Source organism: Aythya fuligula, chromosome 9, assembly GCF_009819795.1.
Source record: "Aythya fuligula isolate bAytFul2 chromosome 9, bAytFul2.pri, whole genome shotgun sequence".
NCBI lineage: Eukaryota > Metazoa > Chordata > Aves > Anseriformes > Anatidae > Aythya > Aythya fuligula.
In genome coordinates this window covers 25,152,073-25,161,626 of record NC_045567.1, presented here as the reverse complement: position 1 = coordinate 25,161,626, position 9,554 = coordinate 25,152,073, and the positions used below count along the sequence as shown (strand labels likewise).

Sequence of the window (9,554 nt, the reverse complement as noted above, 5' to 3'; positions counted from 1 at the left end):
CAGTCTCATCGGGAGCAGTCCCTTCTCTCCTCGGAGCCCCTCGGTGTGACAGGGCGCGGGGAGAGGTGGCGATGGCCCCGGGGCTTGTGGCTCCCGGTGTCACACTTTGGGGTATTTTAGGGCGTTTATTTGTGGTCTGTGGCACTAAGCTATTGACGATGTGTGTAGGAACTGGTCTGAAGCTGGGTCTTGTGTGCGAGATGGAGACTCGCAGAGGTCTGGCAGGTCAGCCCCGTGCGTTATCGTTGAGGAGTTCACCCCCAAATTCAGGCCTCGCGGGGAGGGGTCCACCCCCCAGCCGCGCACCCGACGGCAGGCAGGGGGGCTCTGCTCACGGCGGGGGGGCTGTGGCTGTGCCGTACGATCCGCTATCGATCACCTATTGGAAATCACCGGGAAGCGATTCCTCCGCGCTGCCACAGCGCCCCGACACCCCCTGCCCCGGGACGCGCGGTGCGGGGGGGGTCCCGGCCCCGGGCCGAGACGGGGACCCCCGGGACCGCCCCTAAAGGGTTTGCAGGGGGAACAACGCGGTGCTGGGGGGCTCTGCCCGGCTCTGCCCGGCTCGGCACGCCTCCTGCCGCCCTCCCCCTCGTTCTTCGCCTTCCCCTCCCCTCCCGCCGCGTCACGCCGCCCCTCGCTGCTGCCGGGAGCCGCCTGCAGCCGGGAGCAGCGCCCGGCGGGGGCAAGCGAGGGGCCCAGCCCGGCCGGGGGGCACCGGGGGAGGACCGGGGGGGAGCCCCGCAGCGCTGCGGAGCCTGCGGCACAGCCGGGCCGGGCAGAGCCGAGCAGGGCAGAGCCGAGCCGGGCAGCGCAGGGGCAGGGGCAGGGGCAGGGGGAGGCGGCGGCCGGCCGCGGGGTCTCGCCCCGATGTCGCCCCGAGCCCCGGACTAGGAGGCGGCGGTGCCCGAGGAGCGGCCCCGAGCCCCCGGCGCGCCCCGCTCGCCTCGGCCCGGCTCGGCCCCGGGGGAACCGGGGAGGGGGTCCCGGGGGGCAGCTCCGTCGGGGCGCGATGCAAGTGTCCATCGCCTGCACGGAGCACAGCCTGAAGAGCCGCAATGGGGAGGAGAGGCTCAGCGGCAAGCAGAGCGCCGCCGCCCCCAACGTGGTGAGCGCGGCCCGGGCCAAATTTCGGACGGTGGCGATCATCGCCCGCAGCCTGGGCACCTTCACCCCCCAGCACCACATCTCGCTCAAGGAGTCCACCGCCAAGCAGACTGGCATGAAATACAGGTAAGGGGCCGCCGCTCCCCCTCCGGGTGCCCCCCCCCACCCCCCCCCCGGGGTCCCCAGCGGCCGGCGATGGAGCCGGGCCCCTCGGCGGGACCCCGCGGGATGCGTTTTGGGGCGGGGGCGCGTCCCCGTGGCGTGCTGCGAAGCCCCCAGCCCGTGCCGGGTGCGAGCGATCCCCGTCAATTCGCAGCGCTGGCGTTAAGATGGTTTCCGCAGAGCACTCCGCTTAATGAGCAGGAAGATCAATTAGCGGAGCGGGGTTTGAGGCTGGCCGGGAAAAGTTCTCCGCTGCAGCAGGCATGGGGCGAGGGAAGCGCCTGCCCCCGGTGCCGCTCCGTCCTGAGCATCACGCAGACTTCCCCGGCCGGTGTGCAGAGCAGGGAGGGGGCGAGAGCCAGATTAAGTGAAATGCAGGAGAAAAACGGCAGCCTTCCCCTAGAACACCTCGTGCATCGCGCGTTTCTGTCGCTCCCAGCCCGGGAAGGACAGACAACAAAGGGCTGCTGCTTCTCTCCGAAACGCTCCGTGCGGGGAGCTGAGGGGCGCTGCCACACCTTCAGCTCGAACTGGGAGGCTCACGCTGCCTCTGCCGGTGGCTTGCTCCTGTTCTGGACGTCCCTTTGGTCAGCAGGGGCTGGCGGTGGGGCCGGGGCAATGTCCAACTGCCCCAGGATCCCCCCACACGCAGGGGCTGTGGGGCTGCGGCCGGTGCTGTGGTGGCCGTGCTGGGCAGGCGGGGTGGTGCTGGGCACTGCTCCGGGCTGGCTCCCAGCACGGGTGCACGCAGTCCAGCTGCACGGGGCTCGGTGTAGGCAGCGTGGCTGTTGCACAAATTGCCATATTAGCCCTGGGGGAGAGGCACAGGCAGGGTGGGTGAAGACGGAGCGGGGGGGATGCCGGAGCGCTGGTGCCGTCCTTCGGCAACTTTCCACGGGCGCCGTGCCCCCCCTGCTCCTGCACCACAGCAGCAGCGAAACCTGCCGTGTCTTGGACCCCGGAGCACAGTCAGGGCTGTGATCTGTTACCGAGCCACAGCTCCTGCTCGTTAGGCTTACGGGCGCTGCGTGCTAATTGTCAGCAGTTCTCTCTGCCCGTGTCCCCAGGGCTCCCCCAATTACCGCCACGCGGGGTGGCTGCGGCTCCCTGCTGCCCGCAGGACACGGCCACCCACCCCTGCAGCCTCGCGAAGTTGGGCCTCTGTAAATCATCCCTGGCTTATTCCTAGATAAGATTTCAATCGCAGAGACTGAATTCTCCAGCTGGCATTCGGCACGGCTCTGACAGCTCCCCCGGCTCCGGCTGCGTGAGACCTGGGGGATTGCATCAGGAATAGCACCGCGTTTGTGACAGGGCTGATGTTTTATCTTTATGACTAATCCCTGGTTCTGCTCCTAAATCTCTCCATATCTAGAGAAGATTTCTCCCCCAGGAGAAGCAGGGCAGGGGAAATTGGAGAAAGAGCTGACTAAACCTCCCGGCTCAGCTGTGGTGCTGCTGGATCGAGATAACCTTTGGTAGGGGAAGGCGCCTTGCGACACTGCCGGGGCTGATATTTTGTGTTCCCCTCCGGTTCCTCAATCTGAGGGAAATTCGGCGCCTGGAGAAGCCAAAGAGCTTTTCCCAGTGGCTGCAACAGCAACGCTGCGAGGTCCTCAGCTCCCTTTTGTCAAGCTGAAGTCTTTCCCAGCGCATTTTCTGCTTGCATTATGTCACCGCTGACAAGCTTTACAATGTGTGCCACCTAAAATTACACGCTAGTTAAAATGCCTCTCGCTCGGTGCTAAAAATAGATAAACCTGCCCCCTTCCCCCCCACACCCCGTGAGACCCTGCGCAGAAGATGGGGGTGCTGCGGCCGAATGGGGCGCGGGGCATCGCCGTGGGGCATGATGCCAGCCCGGATGGGGATGGGGACGGGGACAGGGACAGCGGGCGGTGGGGAGAGCAGTGCTGCCCTGCCGGGGGGACGTGCGGGGAGGTGGTGACAGCGTGAGTGACGGGGCGGTGGGGGTGGCAGAGCCGGCTTTTCGTCAGGCGGCTCGTTTCTGGCTTTGCTCCAGATGAGAGAGCAAATTGGCGTGCAGAACACAAAGCTCGCTGGGTTGAATGCGTCCTTTCGGGAATATCTGCAAATATTTGGGATTCAGGTGTGCTCCCGCGAGGGCGAGCCGGCCTCTGTGTTTACTTTGCTCCGTCTCCTTTCCTTGCCTTCGGAGCAGATCGTGGCATCAACTGGGCATCGAGGCGGTGGGAAGCAAGCGGTGCGTGGCTGCGGGAATCCAGCCCCTGCGTGCGGAGGAGCCCACGTGCAAAGGAGCCCACGTGGGGCCGCGCTGCGGGGCTGCGTGTGCTGCCCATGGCTCAGAACGGGCTTCCCCGGGTGCCACCTCTGCGTCACCGCCGGTGACACGCTCCTGCCTGCGGAGCTGTGGAGGTGCCCGGGGGCTGCATCCTGCCCGGGGGCTCGGGGAGGGCGCTGGGGATCGCCTGGAGCCTGGCCTGGAGCTCGGTGTGGCTGCGGTGGTGCAGCCTGCTGCATTGTCCCTGCGAACAAAGGGCAGACCGCATCCCATGGATGCTCAGCTCGGGAGGAGCGGGGGCAGGCTGGGGGTTCAGCCCTTTTGGAGGTGGCACACTGGGTTCTCCTCCCTCCTCGTTTGCCTCTTTTTTTATTCCTAATTGTACCGCCCAGCCCAGGCCAAGCTGTCCGTGAGGCTGTGCCCCAGCCCCGATCCCGGCACACACCATGAGCACCGCAGAGACGCCGTGTCCAGCGGGGTGCCATCAGCCCTGCACAGGGCAGCACTCGAGTTGGGGCTGAAACAAAACGCTTTTTAACTGCAAACACGGGCAGGTGGAGTTCACCGTGTGCATTTGCCCCATGGCTGGCTCTGAGCTGCTCGCACAGGCTGGGGAAGGGCAGAGCACCCGTGTGCCCGGCTGGAAGATGTGCTGCGTGCTCAGCTCCCTGCTGGGTCACGGGCTGGTCTTGAAGCCCGATGTGCTTACAGGCAGCCCTGCAGGGTGGCCTGAGCATTTTTCCCTTCTCTGCTTTCTTTTTCTGGCTGCTTGCCTGGGTGCTGCTGCTTTCCAGGCTGCAGAGCTCCGTCCTGTGAGCTCCGTCCTGCGAACTCCAAACCGGCACAGAAGGCGGCAGGAGGCGAGAGGGAGAGGAGCAGGACCCGGGGACACCACGGGCCCTTCCCCAGGCACAACCCCATGCACAGGGAATGGTGAAACAGGGCTCCTGCTGCTGGGGCTGAGGGGGTGCTGTGGGACCCTCCTGCAGGGCACCGAGGCAGTGCCCTGGCCAAATTCCCGCGGAGATAATTGCGTTCCTCCAGCTGAGAATTCCTCAGCAATTTGGAGGTGTTTTCCTTCGCTGCGTGCCTGAGACCGTGGGTTCTTGTGGGAGCTGTGTCAAGGAGCTGCTGATGCGCTCGGTGCGGCGGTGGGCGGCCGTGGGCCACGGGGGATGCGGTGGGCACCGCGCTGCCCTCCCCACGGGCTGCCCTGCGCCCACCTGCAGCGAGGGGCACAAAACGGGACCGAGGTGCCCTACCCTCTAATCCAAACCCATATCCATGAGCGAACACGATTAAAAACTCTCTCCCACACTTATCCCCACCCGAGCAGGCAGCGCCGCTCCGGGGCATCGTCCCCCCGCACCCATTCCCCAGCAGTTCCTTCCCCTCCTTCAGACACGCACCGGGGGACCTGAGGGCTACGAGCTCGAAGCGTGCTGCTTTTATTCCAGCTGCTGCAGAAGCATGGCCTCAGTAATGCGGGAGCTGCACCGCGGAGGCACGGCTGTGTGTGCAGATGCCGGGCAGCGTGCGTGGATGGGCAGCGGTGCACGAGGGGGGGCTCAGCCAAACACATCGGGGTGGGGACACACGGTGGGGACACACGGTGGGTCCGTGGTGCTTCGGGAGGGGCAGGGGTGAGAGCAGGGGGTTCCTCGCAGGCCTTCGGGACCCCAGTCTCCCATTTTCCTATTTCTTGCTGCAAACATTCGCCCCATTGACTACCCCGTGTATTTCGGAGCTCATGGTTTTTGCTGCAGTTACGAGTGGCTTTAAGCGCTGGTGTGAAATAGCCCAATTATTCCGATAGAAAATTACGTATTATTTCGGTAGGTCTCTTCAATTCGGGTTTGTTTTTATGGTTCACGGACTGCTCTTTGCTTTATTGCTCTAAGCCAAGAGTACTCTGGTGAGCAGAGAGGGCTTACCCTGAAGTTCACCACGCATTTGCCCTCAGGACTGCAGCTTTTAATGGGCACAAAGGAGGGAGGAACAGCTCAAAGATGGGGAAAAGGCAGCCGGCTGGGTAAACAAACTCTGAGCTGATTTGTGCTGCCGTGAAGGCCCTGATGGTGTCTGACAGAGAACTGGGACATCCCCTCCCGGAGCCACACACAAATACTGGGTGACACCCCCCACCCCGAGCGCCTGGGCCGTGGGGGGCTCTGCCCCTTGCCCTGTGGTCCTGGTGCCGAGCAGCTCGGCGTGGTGCTGCTGGGCCTGGCTGTGTCCCCCGTGCCATTTCTTTATGCAGGTGGCTTTTGAAGCAGAGTGGAAGCTGTGATATTATCAGGAGGCTTTTAAATAATGTAGCCATGCAGTGGGCTCGCAAAACGTGCCAGCAGCGGTGCCACGCGATGGGCGGATGTGGCTGCAGGTGGCAATGCCACCAGGCAGGTGACAGCAGGGTGTTCTGGTGCCCGCCTGTGCCTGAGCCCACCCTGAGCCTCCCCACGAGGCTCTGCCCATTCACCTGGGGAGCTCAGCATCTCAGCAGGACGTCCCCATCGGCACTGGGTGCCTGTCACCTGCCTGCGCCTCGTGCCACCAGAGGTGTCCCCCGCGGCGGGGCTGGAGCAGGCTGGGTGGCTGCGGGACACCTCTGGCACCAGGCAGCACGTGCTGGCTCTCCGGGTCGCTTCTCGGAACTAGCAGAGTGAATGCTTGCTAAAACTGGTCCCAGGCTGCTCCTTTTTGGGATTTTTTTTTTTCCATTTAGAGGCTGCGTTACGACATTAATTGAATGCCTAAACGGATGGAAGAGAAGAGGTGATGTAGAAACACTGCTAGCGTAATGGCTAGTGAAGTGCACAGTTTTACACGTTTTAAAACTATTATTTTAGCGTGGCTGCTCCGGCAGGATCCAAATTGAATTCCAAGCAGGCTGATTGCTGTGCTAATTGCCCCTGCTCGCTGCGGGCTGCGGGCACAGCGTGGTCAGAGCCCCCTTGGCACCCGGAGGCGGTGCTGTGCTGGCTGCTGGGCGCAGGGTGCTGGGGATGGGGGCACCCATGGGGGCTCCTGGGGGGCTCCTGGGGGGCTCCTGGGGGCCGGCAGCGCCGTGTGCCTGCCAGCAGCGCCCCGCGCTTGGCCGCGGCCCATTCGGCTCCCCTTATCTGCATGTTGGTGCGTCATCCGCAACTTTCCTGAGGAGGCAGCCAAAAAAATTCTGGGGAATTTCAGCGAAGATGGCCACCTACGCACCCGGTGGCCCTGCGAGTAACGGAGATGATTTGGAAAGTGCTGACGGGAGCCAAGGGAGGGGGCACAGATGCCATTTAGACATCTGCCGGTCCCCGCGCTGCCTGCGCCTCGGCTCTGCCTCGCCTGATGCCAAGCCGGTGCTCCCACCTCCCGGCACCCGCCTCCTCGCTTGGCAGCTGGTTTGCAGCTGATGGATCCTCTCCTCTCCTCTCCTCTCCTGCCCCTGCAGCTATTCCGTTCAGCCGTGCCCCCCGTTTTGTGTCGCTGGCTCAATGCTTAGTGCCCGTGCAGCAGCTCACGCACAGCAGTGGGAGCCACCACCACCTCCCCAGCCCCCGTGGGAAGGCGAAAAGGGGACAGAGGGAGCTCGGGATCCTCCTGGTGAGCGGGGACCCAGCAGGAACCCTGCTGCCCTGGTGCCTGGGACCCTGCTGCCCGCCCAGCGTGCTGTGCCAGCCGTCCCCAGGCTCCTGCTTCTCCAGCATGAGCCCAGCCACGGATCTCAGGCTTTTGCCACCCAGAAATCCTTTTCCGCCCCTGCCTGGCTGGGCACGGAGCTGGATTCACACCCCCAGCGAGCTGTGATTCCTCCTGGAGCACCTGCACCGGGCTGCGGGGACCAGCAGGGCTGGAATCGCATCCAGCTGGGTTTGCAGCACCGCAGGCAGAAGGGATGGCAGAGCACAGGCAGCGGCACCGGGGCTGGGCCGTAACGCAGCTGGGGGAGTGCTGGTGCTCAGCCAAGGCGCCCAGAGCTCGTTCCCAGCACTCAGGTGTCTGCTGGATGATCCGCAGCGCTCCGGCGTCTTCTGCAGCTCCGTGTGCTTGGTGAGGGAGAGGGCTACCCGCGTGCCTGCTGCAGCTCTCCGGCTCGAAGGGTGCCCTCGGCTCCTTGGCCCGAGCCGAGCAGCCCCAGTTCCAGGCACCCTCAGACACGGGGAACGTTTCTGGGGCACCGGCAGGAGCGTGGCTCACATGAGAGTGAGGGAGCATTCTTTTAAGACTTGGTTTAAAAACCACAGTCCTTGCTTTCCAGAGCCAAAGGTTTTAACCTCTTTTCCCGCAGTAACCCATTTTACGGGCGGAACGTGGCGCTGCCTTGAGATGGAGGAACAGGGACGGGGCCGGTGGGGCGTTGTGGTGTTTTTGCAGGATTACAGGGGGTGAAGCAGGGTGCCGTGGGCTCTGGGCTCTGCATTTGCCTGTGGCTATTGCCTGCCGAGGCCGTGCCGGTGTCCAGACCTGCACAGAGCCCCTCGCTTCACTGTCTCTGCGGCAGTAAGCGGTTTTAAAATCCACGAGGGAGTGGAAAGCCGAGGTTCTGCATCGCTGCAATTACTGCTAATACGGGCTGTAATTTAAAGGAAACTGCTGTGCATGTTGTGAAGTGTTTTGTTCACAAAATGGGAGTCAGAAACCATTATTTTTCTCCCTTCCCACCCACACCACTTAGAGACGCCCCTCGCACCAGCAGAGCTCGCTGGAGGGGCACCCAGCAATTTCCTAAACTCTGCGGCTCTTTTTGAGCTGATGAGGCAAGATTAAACCTAAGGGGAGAGGCAGGAAAGCGCTGGAGTTAATTAAAGAAGAGAATTAACACGTCTGCGCTGCCTTGCCCTCTGCCAGCAGCAGAGCTCACTCACACCCGGGGCTGTTGCAGCGCGCTGAGCCGCGACAAGCGGCGCTCGTGGGGCACGGGGACGCTGAGAAGTGCTGAGAGAGGGGATCCCAGGAGGCTGGCGGGTGCCAGTTCCCCTTGGGACGGGTGAGGCCGGGCCAGTGTCACTTCCCCACAGCACCCATGGGAGCACAAAGCGCCCTTGGTGCCGCGGCAGGGCAGGAGGCCTGCGCCCAGCTGTGCCGGGGCAGCACCGGGGCCCCCAGCGGAGCGTTTTGCACTGGCTGCCAGCAAGCAGCCGGTGCCGTGCTCCCAGCCAAGTTGTGTTTTTTTTTCTTCCTGCAGACTCTGCCTGCAAAGTTGTCAGCGTGCTGCCAGCCTCCAGGGCTGCGAGGAGGCCGGCGGAGGGAAGCAGGAGCCTCAAACCAGTCGGCGAAGCGCCGGGCTGGTGTTTGGGGAGGGCTGGGAGGGCTGAGCCCCCACCTGCTTCCTCCTGCGCACTCCAGATTTCTCCTGCTGCCCACTTCATTAAAAGAGGAGGTGGAGAAGTCTGGGCTGAGCTGTAGCTGGAGGAGCAAAGCCCCGGGGCTGCAGCCTGCCTGGCGGGCGTGGGGCTGTGCAACCTCAGCTCCGGGAGCGCACGAGGTGCCACCGGGGCGTGCAGGAGTTCTGCAGCAGGAAGGAAGAAGCGGGCTTGGAAAAGTGCTGGGGACTGGGAAGAGCTTGGAGGGGAACTCGCCCCGCAGAGATTTGGCGTTACAGGGGGGTGAGAAGCAGGGCTTGGCACGGAGTGGGGAAGTGGCCAGAGCCCAGTGCCCGGTGAGAGGCTCAGAGCCCGTGCTGGAGGGGAGAGCAACGCGGGGTGGGCTTTGCTTTTGCCAGGTCTGGCTGGGACGTGCAGCACTGCTTTTCCAGGGAGCAAATTACATATTTTATTCATTTTCCGTGCAAAAAAGGAGCTGTTCTGAAGCAATAATGGGGATGTTTCTAAGCAACGTTGTTTTCCCACTGCAAGCTTCAGGAACGGTGACATTTTTGTACATTTTTGTAACAATGAGCCAACCCGCCTGCTGTTTGCACACAGGAGAGCCTTGCCTTGGTTCTCCCAACTTTGCCCACCCGGGTGGCTCGGGGGCCTTTAGCCCCAGCCCCGGGCTCACCCTATACAGATGTTCACGGGCACGGGGTGCCGGG

At 63.5% G+C, this 9,554-nt stretch overlaps 1 protein-coding gene across 1 annotated transcript in view; it reads left to right on the top strand.

Annotated features, from left to right (window-relative positions):
- Positions 1-962: 962 nt before the first annotated feature.
- Positions 963-9,554, top strand: part of KCNAB1 (potassium voltage-gated channel subfamily A member regulatory beta subunit 1) — a 29,882-nt gene continuing 21,290 nt past the window's right edge. Inside the window, exon 1 of the mRNA XM_032193362.1 lies at positions 963-1,233. Within this exon, the coding sequence (XP_032049253.1) occupies positions 1,013-1,233 (221 nt within the window). The 5' untranslated portion in view covers positions 963-1,012. The remainder of the gene's footprint in view (positions 1,234-9,554) is intronic.